This window comes from Panthera onca, chromosome B4 (genome assembly GCF_046562875.1).
Source record: "Panthera onca isolate mPanOnc1 chromosome B4, mPanOnc1 haplotype 2, whole genome shotgun sequence".
In the NCBI taxonomy this organism is placed as follows: Eukaryota; Metazoa; Chordata; class Mammalia; order Carnivora; family Felidae; genus Panthera; species Panthera onca.
The window spans coordinates 124,514,190-124,532,255 of record NC_138345.1 but is presented as its reverse complement, the minus strand read 5'-3'; the positions used below and the strand labels follow the sequence as shown (position 1 = coordinate 124,532,255).

At 37.6% G+C, this 18,066-nt stretch overlaps 1 protein-coding gene across 1 annotated transcript in view; it reads right to left on the bottom strand.

Moving 5' to 3' along the window:
• WASHC4 (WASH complex subunit 4) overlaps window positions 1–13,739 on the bottom strand; it is a 59,856-nt gene extending 46,117 nt beyond the window's left edge. Inside the window, exons 1-10 of the mRNA XM_078449525.2 lie at window positions 13,593–13,739; window positions 10,076–10,215; window positions 8,676–8,729; window positions 8,517–8,582; window positions 7,552–7,597; window positions 7,018–7,085; window positions 3,826–3,908; window positions 2,226–2,268; window positions 1,661–1,764; window positions 85–205 (exon numbers count right to left, since the gene is read on the bottom strand). Of these exons, the coding sequence (XP_078305651.2) occupies window positions 85–205; window positions 1,661–1,764; window positions 2,226–2,268; window positions 3,826–3,908; window positions 7,018–7,085; window positions 7,552–7,597; window positions 8,517–8,582; window positions 8,676–8,729; window positions 10,076–10,215; window positions 13,593–13,653 (786 nt within the window). The 5' untranslated portion in view covers window positions 13,654–13,739. The remainder of the gene's footprint in view (window positions 1–84; window positions 206–1,660; window positions 1,765–2,225; window positions 2,269–3,825; window positions 3,909–7,017; window positions 7,086–7,551; window positions 7,598–8,516; window positions 8,583–8,675; window positions 8,730–10,075; window positions 10,216–13,592) is intronic.
• Window positions 13,740–18,066: the final 4,327 nt, after the last annotated feature.

The following is an 18,066-nucleotide window of genomic DNA, read 5'->3' as shown; positions in this document are numbered from 1 at the left end:
TATGCTATCAAAGTGTCATACAGAGTTCTGAGCTGGATCAACTAATACAAGCCCATTTAGTATAGCCTGATAGAGCTGTCATACCTGAAATATCATTCCATCAAGTAACTGCCCTTCTAGCTTCAGCAAAAACTTTTCAAACGGCTTTAGCTTTTCTTCCTGAATTCCAAATTTTGAAGGATTGTGATGGACAGATTTCAGTAACCTTGTGGAAGATTAGGAGAAAGACCTTCAATTTTACTAATAATTCTTCAATTGAAAAATTTCTGAGAAATCAAAATTTTACATTTGTTTGATTGCTTATTTGGCTGTACACATTTGAAAACCTGAACAAAAACAATGCTAAGAAATTTAATTTTCTAATCATGCCTTTTTTATATCATCCTAAATTCAGGTGTCTGGTACTCTTAGATACCAGATGAACTAAATAAAATCCCTGGACTTAAAGAAGTCTTAAGAATATACAATGAAATAAAACCAAGTTCAGGAAAACAACTGTCACTTGAACAGAACCCAAGAAAAAAATAACTCTGAGTTCTAAGGTAGTCAAATTAACATTCTAATATACTTTAAGTATTAGGATGCTTTATATAAGTATACCATACTCTCAAACAAGCCCATCTGAAATTTAAAAATGTTTACTGTATGTCAGAATGGCTAACATTAACAACTCAGACAACAGATGTCGGCGAGGATGTGGAGAAAGAGGATCTCTTTTGCATTGTTGGTGGGAATGCAAGCTGGTGCAACCACTCTGGAATGGAGGTTTCTCAAAAAAATTAAAAATAGAACTACCCTACGACCAGCAATTGCACTACTAGATATCTAGCCAAAGGATACAGGTATGCAGTTTCGAAGGGGCACATGCACCCCAATGTTTATAGCAGCACTATCAACAATAGCCAAAGTCTGGAAAAGAGCCCAAATGTCCTTCGACAGATGAATGGATAAAGATATGGATAAAGATATGGATAAAGATGTGGATAAAGATGTGGATAAAGATGTGGATAGAGCAGATGTATATATATATATATGTACGTATATACGTATATATATATGTATACACGTACATATACACGTATATATACATGTGTGTATATATATATGTATACACACACCCACACACACACAATGGAGTATTACTCAGCAATCAAAAAGAATGAAATCTTGCCATTTGCAACTACATGGATGGAACTAGAGGGTATTATGCTAAGCAAAATTAGTCAGAGAAAGACAAATAGCATATGACTTCACTCTTATGAGAACTTTAAGAGACAAAACAGATGAACATAAGGGAAGGGAAACAAAAATAATATAAAAACAGGGGAGACAAAACAGAAGAGACTCATAAATATGGAGAACAAACTGAGGGTTACTGGAGGGGTTATGGGAGGGGGGATGGGCTAAACGGGTAAGGGGAATTAAGGAATCTACTCCTGAAATCATTGTTGCACCATACGCTAACTTGGATGTAAATTAAAAAGTAAATAAATTATTAATTAAAAAAATGGTTACTGTATTCATAGAAACATGTGACAGGAGATCCTTCTAAATATAGGTCTCTAGGTCTTTTAAAAGAGCTGCATCATTTACATTTGTTTCTTTTTTACTAACACGTTAACTATATAAAGAGAATATTTCAAACATTTATTTGGCTCACCTTTTGTACATAGTCCAGTGCTCTTTCAATGTGATATGATTATCAATAATTTCATCCAAGGTAAGCAAAACTGTTAGCAGCTCTCCCAAGTGCTCATACATAGTCTGTCAAAAAACCTTTAATGATTACCATTTAATCACTAGTTAGAAGTTAAGCTTCCTATGGATTTTTAAAGTTAAACACACTGGGCGAATTACTGAATTAAAGCAGTGGATAAATCAGTTTATTAACGTACAGATGAAACTATTAATCCTCAGATGGAACAGTAAACCTTAGAGAAACGCTTTGCCCACTATTTCATCCTTAACTGGGATATTGCAGAATTATTTCACTCTCCAAAGAGACCACTTAGAGAATCTGCATTGGGCCACTACTGGGAAAAACTAAGAATTATATCGCTAGTGGGTCAATAATGCCTCATCAACTTCACAAATTAAAAAGAAGCAAAAAAAAATTTTTTTTCTGAAGAGTCTTGCTATAATTGTTGTACTCCCCCATCACACAAACTCCACAGTAAAATATAGTAAAAATTACAGTTTTACAGATCAAGTTAAATGACTTTTACCTGAAAATGAACTCCAGTTGTCTCTATAATTTTGGGTGCAATCCTGTAATAAAATAGCATCCAATTAAAAAAAAAAAACTTTTTTGTTTTTAAGAAAAACACATAGCAGAAGCTCTTGGACTTTTAACATGTATTTAGCTTTATTTCAGCTATAGTCACTATAATTTATGGGGCCACACTCCACTTTTCTAAGAAGAGAACGAACATGTATACCGAGTCAGGGTTATCCTTGTCTATACCTAAACTCAACGGGTAGGGAAATGACCATATGTGACCCATGAATAACCCTAGCCTTTAAACCTGAAGGATCAAGTTTGGGATGGAGGTGGAGAAATAGTGAAACTGATATTCATTTCTTTCTCAACTATTAGAATTTTTCAATTCCCAACCCAGAATCTTCGTTATCTTACCCAAACTGGCATTTGGAAACTAGTCAGGTTTATTTCTGAGTTCTCATTCCTACTGAAAAACAATGCATACAAACAACATGCCAAAGTCAAAAGCCCCAGGATAATTCAAATTTTACTTCCTAGGCATCTCCTACTCAACAGTAAATAATTTAAGACAGTATTTATACATCAAAGCACATACAGATATTCCACAGGATAGAATATTTTAAAAATTAAATTCAGAATACAAATAAATTTCATCTCTTTTGGACAGGGGCATGGTGGTGGGGAGTTCTCTTTGAATTACACATCAGATACTGCAGATGTGTAGTCACGCTCTCATGCTCTCATGCCCCCCTGCCCTGAGGACAGCTGCAGTGAAAGAACAGAACATAAAGTAAACACCTAACTGCAGAGAAAAACGTGAGAATGAGAAACAGTTAACACAGTCTTCCAGTTCATAGCAACAGTTAAGATGCATTCTGGTATACTAAGAACAACAATGAATGGACCTGGCGATCAAAAGAACAGCATCTCAATTGCTATGGAATCTTATAGAATTCCTCTGGGTCTCAGATGCTTCTCATAATTGAGAACCCTTTGTCATATACCTAAACAAAGTTCCTGTAAGATTATAATTAAATAGCAAATGGGAAAGTTTTTAAGTATAAAGAATCAAATGTGAGATATTACTCTGTAGTACTAAGAACAGTAAGGGCTCTATGAAAATTTGATTATTCTTCTTGATTTAGAACAGTGGTTCTCAAACTTGCAAGATCAACTGAGTAAAACCAAAATCTTTTTCAGTGTAGATTCCCTGGCACCACTCCGCCAGATTCTGCAGTTGTAGAAACGTCCCATGTAATTCTAATAAGCCAGGAAACAATGTAAAGGAGAAATAATGGGAGAGAATTTGGTACAAGCTCTAATTCCATATTAGCCTTTTCTATATAATCAAATTTAAGTTTATTCTGTCAACATTCTTATTCAGAGAGATAACATCATTTACCATGGTAGAAATTGTCTTATTAACCTATGTATTATACACATCAAGTACTGTTCGAAACATCATGCATCTTCAAAAGATGCTGAATAAATGAATGAAAGAATAAGTAAACAAATGAAAAATTATTTCGGGTAACTGGCTAGTTTTAGAAAAACATTCCCTGCATCTCTATTATAAATGCACAAATATTTACAAAATCCATTACTTGTTACTGATATAGAGGGCAGCCAACTGATGGACTACATTCATCACCACTTCATAGCACCTCGTCACAAAACAAGATAGTTCCTGAAATGACAAGTTGAGTATATGTTACATAGTTGCTTTTTAAATGTCACCATTTCTCTATTTTATGGTAACAATGGTAAACAAAAACAAAACAGTTTTCCAGTAAAATTTCCAGTTAACCTGCAGACAGACAATTCCAAACATCCTTCAAGTAAGCAGTCCTTAACCCTTCTCCTGCATCCCAAAGTCATTTCTACTGCTTTGTCCCCACAGCATTTCATTCATACTTTTATTTTAAAGATTATACTTTAGTTACTCACGTAATTCTTAAATGACAGAGACTGTCTTATTCCTTCTTTAAGTATCCACTGTCCAGCATGGTGACTAACCCTCAAGTGCTTCTCAATAAAGTTCTGTCCCGTGAAGTGAATAAAAAAATGAACACCTGAACGAAGAAGCTCAAGAGCTGGCATTTTAGGAAGTAGGACAATGAGGGAAAGGCTCTCCAGAAGTCACTCTGAAATAACTTCAAATGCTTATGACCCTTAACCTCATCTATAAACAGATTTGGTACACAGAAAGGGAAATACTACTGACTGCAGGCATATGTTTGTCATGAAAAAATTAATTTGCATCTACCATGTCCCATACCTTCTGAAAATTTCTTTTCAGAAGCTCTCAACGCTTAAACCTAAAAAAACAACTGGTATGCAAAAGTATTTAAAGCCCGATTAAATCTGTGGCTAAATTTTAAGTTCTACAAGGGCAGGAATTTCTGTTGGTTTTGTGCAATGCTGTATCCCCAGCACCAAGAACAGTTCCTAACATATGCTAGGGCTTATGAAACACTTGTTGAAGGTTTAAAATTTTAATTTTATGCAGCTGTCAATGAGATCCAAAAACAATTTTAAATGTTTGAAAACAAAAATAAATAATGCATTTCAATTTTACTTAAATAGCTCTAGTTTTAGGGGCGCCTATGTGGCTCAGTTAAGCGTCCAACTTTGGCTCAGGTCATGATCTCATGGTTCATGAGTTTGAGCCACGCGTCGGTCTCTGTGCTGACAGCTCAGAGCCTGGAGCCTGCTTCACATTCTGTGTCTCCCTCTCTCTCTGCCCCTCCCCCGCTTGCACTCTATCTCTCTCTCTCTCTCAAAAATAAACATTAAAAAAAAATTTTTTTAAATAGCTCTAGTTTTACCTTTCTTATTTAAACTTCTAAAAGTTCAATAAAAGCAAAGAACAGAAAATTCAGACAAATAGCACAAAATAAAAAAGGAAGAAACAAGTCTATTTAAATAATAGACTATTTAAATAAAATAGAATTAGCCAATTAAAAGACAGAGATCTTCAGATTTTCAGATCATGTAATAAAGCAAAATCCAGATACATGTGACTTTAAAGAATCACAACTCAAACATAACGATACTGAAAGGTTGAGAGAATATAAAAAAATAAATCAAGAAAATGTTAACTAAAACAGAGCTGGGACAGTGATAATATCAGACAAAATAGAGTTTGTTAGTATATCAGAGCTATAGTTTATAACACATCCTTATGCAATCATATATTACATATGTAATTGTTATAGTTAAACAGGGTTACCACACAAAAGATTCAACTTACAAAGAATGATTAACAATTTTAAACTTGTATGCACCATACAGAATATCCTGAAAATAAGAAATGTGAAATTTGATAAAACTAGACAGAGAAACTGACACATTCACTGGGGACCCTGCAAATTACATTTCTTAGACTCCTGTCAGAAGGTTTCCCATTAGGTTCTGTCAACAGGTGGCACTAAAAGGACACTAGAGGGCAGGAAAAGGACATTCTTTCTATTTCTTGCTTTTTCTTTTTTTAAGTTATTTGAGAGACAGCATGAGAGAGAATCCCAAGTAGGCTCCATGCTGAGCCCAACGAGAGACTCAATCTCACCACGATGAGATCGTGACCTGAGCCAAAATCAAGAGCTGGATGCTTAACCAACTGAGCCACCCAGGTGCCCCTACTTCTTGCTGATTTTATCAATAAAACCCAGACAAGAGCAGTCCACCCCATCAACGGCAGTTTGCTCCAGCCTTCAGCTTCTTTCAGCACTACAGAACCAACCCCATGTTGCTGTCTCAGAGGTACCAGACCACCAGGCAGCGCTGGTTCCTTCATAGATATGACCACTAACTCCACAGGGCTCCTGCTCCAAACTCCCAGATTCTGGCAACCCCAACCCTTTCCCTTTTTTCCCTTGATGCAGAGGTGGTATCTGCTTTCTCTGGAAACCTATCTTCTTTTCACTTTTTTAAATGCACTTTCAAGTTACTCAACATACAGGGTAGTGCTGGCTTCAGGAGTAGAACCCATCATCTCTTACATATGACACCCTGTGCTCATTCCAACAAGTGCCCTCCTTAATGCCCATCACCCACTTAACTCCTCACCCCCAGCAACCCTCGGTATGTTCTCCGTATTTAAGAGTCCCTTATGGTTTGCCTCCCTGTTTTTATCTTATTTTTCTTTCCCTCCCTCTATGTTCATCTGTTGTGTTTCTTAAATTCCACATGAGTGAAATCATGTATCTGTCTCTCTTATTTTGCTTAGCATAATACACTCTAGTTCCATCCACATTGCTACAAATGGCAAGATGTCATTCTTTCTCACCTTCTTTTCTTTCAGCCCTCCAACTTTTATTTATTTTTAATGTTTATTATTTTTGAGAGAGACAGAGACAGAGAGCAAGCAGGGGAGGAGCAGAGAGAGAGGGAGACACAGACTCCGAAGCAGGCTCCAGGCTCTGAGCTGTCAGCACAGAGCCCAGTGCGGGGCTCGAACTCACCAACCACGAGATCATGACCTGAGCCGAAGTCAGACACTCAACCAACTGAGACACCCAAGGACCCCAAAGTTTAAATTATTTTAAAAGGCATGGTGACAAATTGTCCACAAATGAAATTATGAAAGAAAGAAACAAACTTACTTTGATACCTGATTTCCATAAAATGCTATGAAAATCTTTCAGGAATTATGACCTCTTAACTATAATTCAATACCAACTAAGTGTCTTACTCTCACAGTACACGTTCTTAGCATTTGAACTCTTTTTTGAGTGTAATCTACCCAAACTTTAAGAAAAAAAAGAAAAAAACAGCAAAAAGTCAAAACTAGTTACCTGTAAAAATGAAATAAATCTTCCCATTTGAATTTGGCAATCACCTTCCACCATGCTGGAATCTGTAGCTTTAAAGGGCAACATAAAGAGTCATATTTCAATTTTTTAGTTTAAACTTAGTCAAGACCCAAAAAGAAAAATAAATACAACTTTTATTAGTATATCTTCTAAACTGCATACTATTGAAAACAGAATGTTTATACTGAAAAGAAAAATGAGACAATCATTAATGATTCAGTTAAAACAATCATCTGTTTCACTATTTAGTGAATTCAAGGAAAATCCTTATCTAGCCACGGTGCTTTGTAAGTTATAAAAATATCACAAATAGATTTTAGAGAATTTGCTGCTGCTTCATCACTCAGGCTTTTTCCATCTGCTTATGAAAACAAATAAACCAACAAAAAATCTGAATATTTCTTTTCTCACATTAATACATTATATAATCATGGTAGTCCTAGAATTGTCAACTTTTTGTTCATTTCAATGTCAAAAAGGCATTATGACATTACGATGTAAAATTTTAAAACTTACCTCCTTCTCCATAAAACAAGAGACCATTATAAAATTTAGTTTCAGCCTGTTTAAAAAAAAATAAAATAATTTAAAGGTTGCTATTTTGTTTTTAAATTCCTAGGCTCTCTTAGTTATCCATATTTAATAATAATCAGAGGACTACATCACATACAAATTCACTTAAATTCAAAAACTGCTTACAAAACAGGTAAATTCAATTTATCTTTAGACTACCAAAGATATCATTAATACTCAAAGTTATCTCTTAATTTCTTTACCCTTGCCTTTGTCTTTTCTAACCATTCTAATTGTCCCACATCCTCCCACTAGTTCATGAGAAGAGAAAGCAACCGCATGGTATCAAAAGGGTACAGAAAAAAAGAGGAAGTTTACCAACTTCTACCAGAGTTTTAATGACCCATGGGTAAGGTAATACAAAGCATATTAAAAATCCAAAGCTTTTTTTTTTTTTTTTTTTTTTTTTAAATCAGTTATATCTTGGGATGCCTGGCTGGATCAGTCAGTAAAGCATGCAACTCTTAATCTCAGGGTGGGGACTTCAAGCCCCATGCTGGGCATGGAGCTCACTTTAAAAAAAAAAAAAAAAAAAAAAAAAAGGCTAAAAAGTCAATTATATCTAGAAAGCTAGTATATGTGGCAGATAACACAGACTCTGAAGGTATGCAGACCCAGACTCAAACAGTTACCACTAGTAAAATGTTAGGCAAGTGACATCCTCTTTAAGCTCATCTGTTTCCTCATCTATTCCTCATACTATCTGCCTTTCATTCTACGTATGAACAGGATTCCTATGGTGTCTGGTACACAGAAAGCACACTCAGTGAATGGTAATCACTATTATTAGTATTACTTTAAATAAACAATTCATTCAACATGCAATAAATCTTTATATACACTGTATATGTAAGCACATATTTGCTTTTATATCATGTTTTTAACATCTTAAGAGTACAAATAATTACCTCATACTTTAATTTCTTGATTTCACAACAAAGTGCAGCATAAACAGTAATGACTTTGTTCAAGACCTAGTTTCATGTGTAAAAACATAAAAAATATAAGTTATAGCAGATAACTAAACATTTCAAAAAAATAAGATTTTTAGGTTTAGAAATCTGTACCTTGTTTTCAGTCTTTATGAGTTCCAAAAGGGAAGACTGTTCATAAGGCAAAAGCTATAGTAACAGAGGGAAAGAACATTTCTTTTTAATTTGAAAAAAATCACTGAAATTTTGAATACACAAATTGAGTCTAGCCCTATCTATTCTATTCAAACTTGCGTTGAACCCTGTACTTAGCACTAACACCACACTAGATCAGGAGTGACTGCTAAGGGGCATAGGATTTCTTTTGAGGGTGTTGAAAATGCTCTAAAATTGAGTCTAGTGATACCTGCAGGATTCTGTGAATACACTAAAAAAACAAAGAATTATACGATATGTGAATTCCAAAAATTGTGAGATGTGTGAATTTCAAGAAAACTGTTACTGAAAAAGTCAATATGTAACTGAGGGCAGTGTCTAGTACATAACAAATGCTCAGTAAATGTTAATTATTAAGTGGTAACCGATTACAGTTTCAAAGATAAAACAAGACAGAATGATCTGAAAATCGAACAGAGCAGGAATGCCTTATTTTGTGCATTAAGAAATTACTCCCAAATTAAATTCTACTAAAACTAGTATTACACTATATGTTAACTAACTGGAATTTAAATAAAAAACTTAAAAAATAAACCAAAAAAGCCAGTACTCCCACATTAAGATCCTCTAAATAGCATAAGGGGAAATGATGGAAATCTTCTATATTTTCATTAGAGTTACATGGATATGGATGTTTGACAAAATTCACCGAACAGTATATTGTAAATCTATGTATTTCACTGCACATAAAATAATCTCAATAAGGAAAAAATAAAGCTTGAATATTTTATTCCAACCCTCTTCATTTTCTTGGTGAAAAACAAAGGCTACCTCAAAGAGGTTTGTGTCATTCATTTAAAAAAAAAAACGAAAAAAACCCAACTGCATGGCTTAGAGATGAAGAAATTAACAATTTTTCCTCCAAGTTTCAGTTCTCTAGATTCCAAATAATAAAAACATACAGTTGAACTCTGAACAACACAGGTTTGAATTGTGTGAGTCCACTTACATGTGGATTCATTTTTTTATAAACACAGTACAGTACTGTCAATGTATTTTTCGTCATGATTTTCTTAATAACATTTTCTTTTCTCCAGCTTATTGTAAGAATATAATACATAATTTGTGTCAAAATATGTGTCAGACAAAATATGTGTCAATGAACTGTTTATGTTATTGGTAAGGCTTCTGGTCCACAGGAGGTGAAGTTTGGTGAGTCAAAAGTTATATGCAGATTTTCAATGACATGGGAAGTCAGTGCCCTTAACCCCCACATTGTTCAAGGGCCAACTGTATATTCCATTTTTTAAAATTATGTTTTCAAGATATAGTATGTCCTGAAAATACACACATAAATTAAAAATAAAACAAAATCAAACCTTTAATGCTATTGGATCAAGATTGAAATCCCAAACATCACCAATTGAATCATCCAATGCATCCTCAATTCTTCTCAGTTGAGATGTATATTCCTCAAGAAATTTCCCGTAATTCTTAAGTTGAACTTCAGCATGAATTTCTAAATTTAAATTTTAAAATAGTATGTAAGAAGTACAAGTAATGAATTACAGGACATTTACTTCAAATAATCTCAAAAGTCACAGCAAAGTACTTACTAAGCATTTTTAAATGTATTACTTTGGAATGTCTGGACGTCTTGAAAATAAAGTTTCAAAATTAAACAATAATTCAGCTTTTCATCTTTTCCAAATAGTAATTTTAAAAGCTGTGCATGTTATACAGTAATACCACATTTAAACTACAACTTTAAAGTACTATGAAAAATTTATTGTCCTATTTACCCCATAAATAATGTGAATAATGCCTTCAATAGCTCAACATCTTGATCCTATATTTTAGTCATAACTTTTTTGCAAAAAAAATAAATAAAGACCTGTATCAGGCGCAAAAATCTCTGTTGTCATAGAAGCAAAATTTAAAAAGGTAATTTTTAATTCTCTAGACTGTAAACTACTGTCTAAAAATACATCCAGGGGTGCCTAGGTGGCTCAGTCAGTTAAGCATTCAACTTCGGCTCAGGTCACAATCTCACAGTTCGTGTGCTCGAGCCCCACAAGGGGCTCTGTGCTGACAGCTCGGAGCCTGAGGCCTGCTTCAGATTCTGTGTCTTCATCTCTCCGCCCCTTCCCCGCTCACACTCTGTCTCTCTCAAAAATAAACATGAAAAAAAATTTTTAAATACATCTAAATATTTTTAAAAACGGTTTTAGACCTGCTCTATCATGTTAGTTCTGTAACGCCCAAAATTCACCAAGATATTTTAATGACTTCACTGTCATAACAGAGTTGGAAAAGCCAAATGAAGAACACTGAGTATAGAATATAGTGGTAATATTTACATAATTTACACAATAGATGACTCTAAGGGGTCAGTGGAATCAACTGGACAATAAAAGTATGTCTAGTCATCAAAATTAATACTAAAAGGAGATATTCTATCTTATACATAAGAATTAATTACTTATTCCAAAGACAGCAAATCCAATTCAGTTTCTTTTATTGATGTGAATAACTATTCAGTCGTTGTCTTCTAAAAAAAAAAAACTAAAATTTTTCTCTCAAATTAGCAATGCAAAGTAACTCTAAGATAAATTATGTTCTAAGGATAAAGACCTAGCTCTTCAATCTCCCTTATTTTGCAACTAATGCTCAGAGCCTGAGATCTAGATCAGGAGGATCAGTTCCATTCAGTGAGGTTCCTATCTCACTGCAGGAGTAACCTAGGCAATTTTAAATTTTTTTTTTTTTTTTAACGTTTATTTATTTTTGAGACAGAGAGAGACAGAGCATGAACGGGGGAGGGTCACAGAGAGAAGGAGACACAGAATCCGAAACAGGCTCCAGGCTCTGAGCTGTCAGCACAGAGCCCAACGCGGGGCTCGAACTCATGGACCGCGAGATCATGACCTGAGCCGAAGTCGGACGCTTAACCGACTGAGCCACCCAGGCGCCCCAACCTAGGCAATTTTAAAAGACGACCTAGATATGACTCATAAATTTAAAAACTGTGAGAGATTCTTGAAATCCCAAATACATGCCTAATTCTCAATTACATGCATTTAACCAGCAAATGAGTTCTTCATGACAATGCCAGAAAAGCATGGTGGCAGTTAGTCTGGGAATTCACAAAGCAATGGGCAACTGATAACCTGCAAGAACATTAAAGCTCCTTGCTGATAAAATAATCAATAGTTGTAAAATTAGTACAAAGTTATGATAAAAAGATTTGAAGAAATCCAGGGCGATTCCTCAAGAGTAAAATCCAAAAACGTATTTACATGCTCATCTCAACATTCTTTGTGTAATCTCTGCAGCCCTAATACTTTATACAGTTCCTAGGATGCAGAAAATGTCTGTTGACTGAATCCGATCATCCTACTCTCAGTTGAACCATTTTCAAACCTAGCAATACATTTTCATTACAGTTTTTTGAAGATACTAGAGTAAGGGGCCTCTGTCCATAAAACCTCATACGTGACAAGGCGCAGTTCACTTTATAACAGTAAATACAAAATCCTCTCCACAAAAAAAGTTGAAGGACTCTGTCATTACCACCAAGATTTTTTTTTATGCTGCATAAGAGCTCCTAACTTATGGAATGTTTTATGACAAACTGCAAACCATTTATGAATTGAGCTCATGCTTCTTACTTAATTACATGTAAGTTGGTACACATGATTTTTTTTTCTTTGTAAAGTTAGGCAGGGTTCACGTGTAATTTTTAAAAATTACATTCACCTTTTGGGAAAACTGCATTAAGAAACAAATTCACCAGCGGGAGGTCTCAATCCCTCGTATCACTTAAACAGATTAACAGCACTACAGATAAAAAGCATTACCAATTTGAATTAATCTTAAGTAGAGTTTGACTAAAATAATTATTTGGTCTCTACCTTTGGTTTTGGGGGTTGGACTTTTTTTTTTTTTCAACTTTTTTTTTTTTTTTTTTTTTATTTATTTATTTTTGGGACAGAGAGAGACAGAGCATGAACGGGGGAGGGGCAGAGAGAGAGGGAGACACAGAATCGGAAACAGGCTCCAGGCTCCGAGCCATCAGCCCAGAGCCTGACGCGGGGCTCGAACTCACAGACCGCGAGATCGTGACCTGGCTGAAGTCGGACGCTTAACCGACTGCGCCACCCAGGCGCCCCCAAGGGGGGGGTTGGACTTTCAAGTTAGAAACGAAACGACTCGATTTTATGAAATATAAGTTGCTTAATTTTTGCAACCTTTCTAGGTGCAACGGAAGCTACAGAACATCTCTGAAAAATGCTACTTGTAAATAAAAGGCACGGAAGGAGGCAAACTGGCACTCGCTCGTTTATTTTTTCCGCGTGAAGAGTGCTTTTCCGCTGTCTTCTACGCTGTAAGAACATGCAGAAAAAATCCTCAAACTTCCAAAAGTTGATTGGAAGAAAAGTAGAAAAACAGGAAAGCGAAAACAGGAACCCGGACCTCACTCAGCCCGTTCTAGAACTGCACACTCCGCACATGTGGCGAAAGCCCCGAGAGGCCAGAGGCAGGGCCAGCCTCGGCTCCCCGGGCTGCTGGGCCTCCCTGGACGCACCTCGCCCGGCCCTGGGTAGCGGAGAGGGGACGCCGCTGCCCCGGGCACCACGGGCTCCTCGGGAGAACCACCGCCCCGGACGCTGAGCCCTGACCCGGCCGGCCTGACCCACCGCCGCTGGAGCCCCAACCCCGAAAGCAACGCCCGTGGGCGCGTCCCTCTCACACTTCAAGGGGCAGCAAGTGTCCCGAACTGGACGGCTGCGCGGCGACCACGACGCAGAGCCCTCCCGCAGGAGCGCCGCCGGTGGGGGACTGAGGCGGGCCGGCGAGCATCCACCCGCAGCCCTTGCCCTGCCGCTCCCTTACTCTGTGAGCCGTCGTCAACGCGGTCGAACTCCCAGTCTGGGGACAGAGTCTCCACCGCCATCACCCCGGCGCCTCCCACAGTCACAGCCCCAACCAGACTGGGCGACCGAGGCAGCCTCACCCGGGCGGCTGTCGAGGCACGTGACTTCCGGCCCCGGCCCCGCCCCCGCTCGCGAGGGCAGGCCCGGCTCAAGGCCCTATGGGCCGCGGGGGCTGCTGGGAAAGCGAGTCGTCCGCGGCGGCCGGAGGCGGCCGCTGCGGCGGCGGTGCTCGAGGCATCCTGTGGACGGGACTTGGTCCTCACCGCCTTTCGCTTCACATCCGAAGACACATCGGTGCCTTTGACTTCTCCCTGGTGTCTCCAGGTCATTTTTAATACCTGGGGAGTTGCTCCATCAGTCTAGCCTAAGAAGGGCAAAATTGACGCACTAGTGGCTTAACAGGAGGGCGTGGTCCTCGAGGATGTCGCTGTCCAGGTGCTTCTCACAAGAAGCACAAATTGCCAATGCCCTCCCTGTCCACCCCCACCCCCCCCCCATCAGAGTTTTTGCCGCTCTTCTCTTGCAAGTCCTGTGCTGATTGATCTTGAGAAGAAAAAACGGTGTGTGAGAGGAGTTACTTCGCGAACACCCCAGCGAGGCATTTTACTACTCTGCTTACCTTGCGCTAACCTATCCCGCGTCCCCTCTTCTTAAAAAGGCGGGGGGGGGGGGGGGGGGGGGGGGGGGGCGGGGGCGGAGAAGAAGCACTATTTAAATGTGTTCCAAAATGCTGACTAACTGGGCTTTTCCGCAAATAGAGATCTGTGTTACCCTGTAATTCTACAGGTATACAGATATTTACACAGCAGTGTTCATTGCTGCATGGTTTTTAATACATATTAACAGGAAATGATCTTAATGCCCATCAATAGAGGATAATTACACAAAGTTTAATATATACATATTACAAAATACTAGATAGATGTTTTTAAAACTGAAATACATTTTTTTTAACGTTTATTTATTTTTGAGACAGAGAGAGACAGAGCATGAACAGGGGAGGGGCAGAGAGAGAGGGAGACACAGAATCTGAAACAGGCTCCAGGCTCTGAGCAGTCAGCGAGGGGGGCTCGAACTCACGGACAGTGAGATCATGACGTGAGATCATGACCTGAGCCGAAGTCAGATGCTTAACCGACCAAGCCACCCAGGCGCCCCAAAACTGAAATACATTTATGGAGACATGAGAAACTGACAGAAGGCAGTTGCCGAATAATGTCGACTTGTGGTTACCTTTATACTTTTATGTAAACACGTTTGTGCATGTGTGCATGTAAATGCATAGAAAGAGAACTCAAATTACGTTAAACAAGACAGAGGCCAACTGGAAAAGAGTATGTGTTGGTGATTTGAAAAGTGGATTTTCAAGCTTTGTTATTATCTCTTTATGTATTTTTTTTAATTTTTAACAATGAAAGCTTATTAAAGTCTTCTGTAATCTTAAAAAAGACCAAAAATAACTAAATTAACCAAAGCAGGTAAAAGGTATCTGGAAGAGCATTCCCTGAGACCGGTAGATCTGCAGTAGGTCAAGTATTTGAATGTCCACTCAGTACCAGGCAACATGCTATATACAGAGATTATTATGGGGAAAAAAAAAAAAAAAGACAAGAAAGGTGGAACCCACCCAGATGATGCTTGTAGTCTTAGTGGGCATTTTAGAAAAGAAAAGAAACAAACTTGAAAATAACCGTAACATCAGTGCCTATTGGCTGGCAATTTTTTTTTTTCCTTTAAAAAATGTTTACTGGGGCGCCTGGGTGGCTCAGTTGGTTAAGCGGCCGACTTCGGCTCAGGTCATGATCTCGCGGTCAGTGGGTTCGAGCCCTGCGTCGGGCTCTGTGCTGACAGCTCAGAGCCTGGAGCCTGTTTCGGATTCTGTGTCTCCTTCTCTCTGTGACCCTCCCCCGTTCATGCTCTGTCTCTCTCTGTCTCAAAAATAAATAAACGTTAAAAAAATAATAATAATAAAAATAAAAATAAATAAAAAATGTTTACTTATTTATTTTGAGAGAGAGAAAGAGAGAGTGAGACAGCGGGTAGGGGCAGAGAGAGATGAAGAGTGAGAATTCTATGAAGGCTCTGCGCTGCTAACCCCGGGGTTGAACTCACCGGAAACTCAGCTGACTGAACCACCCAGATGCCCCCATCCTTTTTCCTTTTACTTTCTGCATGATCATGACTTCAACTTGCTATACTCTTCACATTTGTATTAATCACTGTAATTAATCTCCCCATAGCTAATTGTGATACATTGAAATTACAGGTCAGAGCAATTTGAATATGCAAATTCACTAATCTATTAAAGTTAATAAATCAGAGGCAAGAGGCAGTGTCATGCTATAATGAACACAGTTTCTACAGCCAAATTGTGTAGGTCCAAATCTCTGTCACTTAACTAGTCATGTGATTTGGGGTCAAGCAATTTAACCTCTGCCTCAATGTCCTCATTTTTAAAATGGGAATGATATGAACAGACACTTTTCCAAAGAGGACATCCAGATGGCTAACAGACACATGAAAAGATGCTCAACATCACTCATCATCAACGACATACAAACCAAAACCCCCCAAAATTAAATACAGCTACCCTATGACCCAGCAATTGCACTACTAGGTATTTATCCAAAGGATACAAAAAAATGCTGCTTTGAAGGGACACGTGTACCCCAATGTTTATAGCAGTGCTATTGACAATAGCCAAATTATGGAAAGAGTCCATATATCCATTGGCTGATGAATGAATAAAGATGTGCTATATATCTACAATGGAATATTACTCAGTAATCAAACAGAATGAATTCTTGCCATTTGCAACAATGTGGATAGAACTAGAATGTATTTTTGCTAAGTGAAATAAGAGAAAGAAATATCATATGATTTCACTCATATGTAAAATTTAAGAAACCAAACAGCTGAACATAGGGGAAGGAAAGCAAAAATAGGATAAAAACAGAGACAAACCATAAGAGACTCTTAAATACAGAGAATAAACTGAGGGTTGTTGGAGGGGTGTGGGGCGGGGGAGGGGGTTGGCTAAATACGTGATGGGCATTAAGGAGGGCACTTGTTGAGATGAGCACTGGATGTTATATGTAAGTGAGGAACCACTTATTATTATTATTATTATTATTATTATTATATATCCTGAAACCATTATTACACTATATGTTAAATAGGATTTAACTTACTTGGATTTTTCCTTTTTACAAAAAAAAAAAAAAGTTCTCTCATTTATTTTGAGAAAGAGAAGGAGTGAAGAAGGTCTCTCTTTTATTTTTTAAATAAAATTTTAAAAAATTAAAAAAATAAAATGGGAATGATAATAGTAAATACATCTTAGGATTGTTATGAGGACTAATTTAGTTTATACATGAAAGAAACATAGAACAATGCCAACTGCATACAGTAGAAGTGTTTGCTATTTTGAATCATTATAACCTTATTTTTTAAAGAAATCTTACTGCCTCTCTTGATCTGACATACATTTAAATAAAATTCCAGGGCGTAGAATTGTATTAGTTAGATATGAAATATAAAGCACATTCCCTATAAACTGAAATGTACTGTTGAAAGTTATTTGGGGCGCCTGGGTGGCGCAGTCGGTTAAGCGTCCGACTTCAGCCAGGTCACGATCTCGCGGTCCGTGAGTTCGAGCCCCGCGTCAGGCTCTGGGCTGACGGCTCGGAGCCTGGAGCCTGTTTCCGATTCTGTGTCTCCCTCTCTCTCTGCCCCTCCCCCGTTCATGCTCTGTCTCTCTCTGTCCCAAAAATAAAATAAATAAAAAAAAAAAGAAAGTTATTTATTACAGCAGATGTCTTACATTTTTCAGTCCTCGTCTACAGAAGGCAAATAATCATCTTGAGGAATTAAATGTCCTTGTTTCTACTTTTCTTTGTTCTTAACAGTACTGCCTGAAAGGCAAGCTTGGAAACAGAAGGGAAAATTTTTTTATAGAGACAGCATGGTACTATTTGAAGAGCTTCAAAGAACTTTAGAACAGCTGCCCACAGAAGGTGCTTGCAGGAGTTCCTGCCTTGAACACTTATACCCACAACTTAAGTACCAGTTTATTCCATACCAAAGCACTTTTTACATATTATAGAGCTATAGTCTTGGTGAGCTTGTTTCCTAGCATACATTTAAAGCATGTTTCCAACAACAGAAAGTCGATGGTAATGATTCACTAGAGACATTGCACATAATAATGCGTCACAGAGACCTATGTGTACCTGTCAAAAAGATTCCTAGTGTGTTAATTCATATATTTCTTCCCAAAAGAATCATTCACCTGGACAATTATTGTAGACCTGTGACAGATCTTCTCTTTCCATCGTCCATACTGTTCTCCAAGTGAAGTTTCTCAAAACCTACCTGATCAGGTGATGTGCCACTTTAAATCCTTCAGTAGATTCCCATGGCCCTCGGTTCGG